A 5,000-nucleotide genomic window follows, 5' to 3' on the forward strand; every position below is an offset into this window, starting at 1 on the left:
CCAATGGTTCACAGGGGGAGAGAGGGAAGCTGGGAAGCTGGGAGAGAGTGGTAGACCTGTCCCATATGGTTGCACAGAGGGGAGAGGGAGAGGGAGGAGAGGGGGAGGGAGTGTTAGACCTGTCCCCAGTGGTTCACAGAGAGAGAGAGGGGGAGCGGGGAGGGAGGAGAGGGGGGAGGAAGTGGTAGACCTGTCCCCAGTGGTTCACAGAGAGGGGAGAGGGGGAGGGAGGAGGGAGAGAGAGAGGGAATCGGGGGAGGGAGGGAGGGGGGGAGTGGTAGACCTGTCCCCAGTGGTTCACAGAGAGGGGAGAGAGAGGGAATCGGGGGAGGGAGGGGAGGGGGGGTGTCTCCAGGCTACAGAATCATGAGGTCAATCAGAGTTGATGGCTGTGAGGAGATGAGAGACGACGGAAGTGGTCAGCATCTGTGGATTGGTGTATTACATGGACTTAATGAGCTAGAAGGAGCGAGAACGAGGGAGATGGACGCGGGTGGGGGAGGGGGGAGGGGGCTTATTTATTCGTGTGTCTGTGTTCTCTTGTTTTGTTGTTGTTGTTGATGTTGTTTCTCTTTCTATCTCTTCCTCTCTTCTTCTATTTTTTTTTTTTTTTTACTAGTTTTGCATTTTCTGTCTTTTTTAATCTTTCACTCTTTTTGTCCCTGTATCTTCCTCTCTCTCTACCCTCCCTCTCCCCTTTTCCTTCCTTCATCCCTCTCTTCATCTCTCCTGCACTCCCTTTCTCCATCCTTCCCTCCCTTCCTCTATTCCCAACCTCTCTCTTCTTCCACCCTCTCTCTCCTCCTCCTTTCCTCTCTTCTTCCCCTCTCTCCCGCCCTCTCTCTACCCTCATTCCATCTCTCTACCCCCCTTACTCTCTTCTTTCCCTCCTCCCCTCTCTCTCTCTATCCCTCTACCCCCTCTCCCTCTCTCTATCCGTCTTCCTCCGTCCTTCCTTCCCTCTCTCTATCTCTCTCCCTTCCTCCTTCCTTCCCTCTCTCTATCCCTCTTCCTCCCTCCTTCCCTCCCTCTCCCTCCCTCCCTCCTTCCCTCTCTCTATCCCTCTCCCTCCCTCCTCCCTTTCCTTTTTCTATCCCTCCACCCCCTCCCCCTCTCTCTATCAACCCAAGGCACAAAGGATGCAATAGTATCGAAATGAAATTATTCTGATTAGATTGAGTAGATGATAAGGGCTAAAAAATCATGGCAATCCGCACTGGAAACTGCCATAATGCCGGTAATGGGGGGAAGGGGGATGGGGATTGGAAGAGAGGAAATGGGGGAAGATAGAGGGACTAGGGGGGAAGAGAGAGAGGGAAAGGGTAGAGAGGGAAAAGAGAGAGAGGAGGGAGAGAGAGAGAGGTGGGAGAAAGAGAGAGGTCGGAGAGAGGAGGAAAAGGGAAAGAGGAGGGAGACAGAAAGAGGGGGGAGAGAGAAAGAGGGGGGAGAAAGAGAGAGGGGAAAGAGAGGTGGGAGAAAGAGAGAGGTGGGAGAAAGAGAGAGGTGGGAGAGTGTGTGAGAAGAGAGAGAGAGAGAGAGAGAGAGAGAGAGAGAGAGAGAGAGAGAGAGAGAGAGAGAGAGAGAGAGAGAGAGAGAGAGAGAGAGAGAGAGAGAAAGGGGGAGAAGGGGGTAGTTGATGGGGGATGGGGTCAAGAAGGAGGGGCGAGAAAAAGATGATGATTTAGTTGAATAGGCGATTGACGGGCTAATGGTTGAAGTGGTAATGGGGTTGAATGAGGACTCGATGGAGGAACGAGATGACGAGAGAATAATGGACTGGTTAAGAGGAGGAAGAAAGGAAGATGAAATGATCTGGATAAGTTGACGAATTGCCAGGCCTAAGACCCTCTTAATGCGACTCGAAAACACTAATAGGAAACCGACGAAGCGAGAAAGGTAGAACTAATATAAAACGGATTAAATGGAATTCACAGATAAAGGCGATAAGAGGGAGGGAAAATCGAGGAATTCACGATAAATTAAATACTAGAGACAAATGGAGGTGTTTAGCTTCCTTGTTGAAACAGCGGAGGAGGGGAAGCCAGTACGAGGGCGCGGCGAGACGAGTAGGGAGAGGGGGAAAGGGGAGTGGGGGAGAGAGGGAGTGGGGGAGGGGAGAGGGGGAGAGGGGAGTGGGGGGAGAGGGGAGTGGGGAGAGGTGAGTGGGTGGTGGGTGGGGGGGGTGGGGAGTGGGGGTTGGTGGGGGAGTAGAGGAGGTGGGGAATGGTGAGAGGAGGGAGTGGGGGGAGTAGTGGGAGGGGAGGGTAGTGGGGGGGAGTGGGAGTTGGTGAGAGAAGAGTAGAGAGAGAGGAGTGGGGGTTGGTGGGAGGGGGGAGAGGGGAGTAGTGAGAGGGGAGTGGGGGTTGGTGGGAGGGGGGAGAGGGCGGGGGTTGGTGGGAGGGGGGAGAGGGGAGTAGTGAGAGAAGGAGTGGGGGTTGGTGGGAGAGGGGGGGGGGGAGAGAGTAGTGAGAGAGGAGTGGGGGTTGGTGGGAGAGGGGAGAGAGGAGTAGAGAGAGAGGAGTGGGGGTTGGTGGGAAGGGGGGGAGAGCGGGGAGGAGGCAGAAGGCCGGAGAGATTAAAGTTACTCCCTAAACATTCCCCTCTAATGATGATGGACGAGTGTTTGTTTGTTTGTTTTAATCGAGGGAGCAGAGAGATGGAAATGCGTGTGTGTGTTGGGGTATGGGATGGGGGGGGGGGGTTGAGGGGAGAGGCAGCGGTGGGGAAGGTTGGGAGAGGGGAGTGGGGAGAGAAAGTAGAAGGGGAGAGAGGGGAAGGCCAGTGAAGAGGGGAGTGGGAAGGGAGGTTAGAAGAGCTGCAGAGTGGGGGTAGGGAGAGGGGAGTGGGGAGAGAAAGTAGAAGGGCAGAGAGGGAAGGCCAGTGAAGAGGGGAGTGGGGAAGGGAGGTTAGAAGAGCTGCAGAGTGGGGGTAGGTAGAGGGGAGTGGGGAGAGAAAGTAGAAGGGCAGAGAGGGGAAGGCCAGTGAAGAGGGGAGTGGGAAGGGAGGTTAGAAGAGCTGCAGAGTGGGGGTAGGGAGAGGGGAGTGGGGAGAGAAAGTAGAAGGGGAGAGAGGGGAAGGCCAGTGAAGAGGGGAGTGGGAAGGAGGTTAGAAGAGCTGCAGAGTGGGGGTAGGGAGAGGGGGAGTGGGGGAGAGAAAGTAGAAGGGCAGAGAGAGGAAGGCCAGTGAAGAGGGGAGTGGGAAGGGAGGTTAGAAGAGCTGCAGAGTGGGGGTAGGGAGAGGGGAGTGGGGAGAGAAAGTAGAAGGGGAGAGAGGGGAAGGCCAGTGAAGAGGGGAGTGGGAAGGGAGGTTAGAAGAGCTGCAGGTGGGGGTAGGGAGAGGGGAGTGGGGAGAAAGTAGAAGGGGAGAGAGGGGAAGGCCAGTGAAGAGGGGAGTGGGAAGGGAGGTTAGAAGAGCTGCAGAGTGGGGGTAGGGAGAGGGGAGTGGGGAGAGAAAGTAGAAGGGCAGAGAGAGGAAGGCCAGTGAAGAGGGGAGTGGGAAGGGAGGTTAGAAGAGCTGCAGAGTGGGGGTAGGGAGAGGGGAGTGGGGAAGAGAAAAGTAGAAGGGGAGAGAGGGGAAGGCCAGTGAAGAGGGGAGTGGGAAGGGAGGTTAGAAGAGCTGCAGAGTGGGGGTAGGGAGAGGGGAGTGGGGAGAGAAAGTAGAAGGGCAGAGAGGGGAAGGCCAGTGAAGAGGGGAGTGGGAAGGGAGGTTAGAAGAGCTGCAGAGTGGGGGTAGGGAGAGGGGAGTGGGGAGAGAAAGTAGAAGGGGAGAGAGGGGAAGGCCAGTGAAGAGGGGAGTGGGAAGGGAGGTTAGAAGAGCTGCAGAGTGGGGGTAGGGAGAGGGGAGTGGGGAGAGAAAAAGTAGAAGGGCAGAGAGAGAAGGCCAGTGAAGAGGGGAGTGGGAAGGGAGGTTAGAAGAGCTGCAGAGTGGGGGTAGGGAGAGGGGAGTGGGGAGAGAAAGTAGAAGGGGAGAGAGAGGAAGGCCAGTGAAGAGGGGAGTGGGAAGGGATGTTAGAAGAGCAGTAAAGTGGGGGTAAGGAGAGGGGAGTGAGGAGAGAAGATAGAGGGGCAGAGAGGGGAGGATATAGAGAGGGGAAAGGGTATCGAAGACAGAGAGGTAGAGAGGGGAAGGAGCAGAAAACCTAGTAGATACTTCGAGCAGAGGCCGGGAAGAAAGGGGGGGAGAGGGGGAAAGGGACGGAAGAGAAAGAGGGGAAATGTGTAACACGAGCCAATAAAACAGCCGGTAATGGCAGAGGGGAAACAGTGTGAAACGGAAGCACCGAAAGAGAGGGGAAGGGCCTAGCTCCCAAAGTCTTTGTATTATGCACGGCAATTTCTTTCGTTGATGACTCTGTGGGCAATAACAGACTGTAACTACCTCTCCCAAGATAATGTTGTGGTTCCGAGAGGAGCTGAGTGCTGTTATGCAATTATCATCATTACGGAGAGGTTAATATATTCATCATTATTATTGTTACTATCATGAATGTGATACTTTATGACTATCAGTATGACTATTATGGTTGTGATGAACCTTATGATCTTTATTACTAATGATATCATTGTTATGATGATGAACACGATGGTTATCATTGTTGCTTTTATTGTTATCATTATTGTTGTTCTTGTTTTTGTTATTGTTATCATTATTATCATAACTATCACTGTCATCATTATTTTTGTCTTCATTATCATTATCTTTATCATTTTCATCATTATCATCATCATCATCGTCATTACCTTCATCATCACTATCATTAATATCATAATTATCATCACTAATAGTATTAGTATTAGCAATAGTGTTATCATTATCACCATTATCGTTATCGTTATCATCATAATCAACATCACAAATATTATTACATATTTATGTAATTATCATTGTGATTATCATCTGTATTGTTATTACTCTTACTAGTACTATCATTATCACCATTATTATCATTATAGCCGTTATCATCATCATTATCCAGATCATTATCCTAATCATCATTAACG

The 5,000-nt window shown here is 52.1% G+C and overlaps 1 protein-coding gene across 1 annotated transcript in view; it reads left to right on the forward strand.

The window, feature by feature from the left end:
- The first annotated feature begins 366 nt into the window (after positions 1–366).
- LOC138863769 (golgin subfamily A member 6-like protein 6) overlaps positions 367–5,000 on the forward strand; it is a 13,623-nt gene continuing 8,989 nt past the window's right edge. Inside the window, exon 1 of the mRNA XM_070128618.1 lies at positions 367–493. Coding sequence (XP_069984719.1) covers positions 367–493 — 127 coding nt within the window. The remainder of the gene's footprint in view (positions 494–5,000) is intronic.

Source organism: Penaeus vannamei, chromosome 13, assembly GCF_042767895.1.
Source record: "Penaeus vannamei isolate JL-2024 chromosome 13, ASM4276789v1, whole genome shotgun sequence".
In the NCBI taxonomy this organism is placed as follows: Eukaryota; Metazoa; Arthropoda; class Malacostraca; order Decapoda; family Penaeidae; genus Penaeus; species Penaeus vannamei.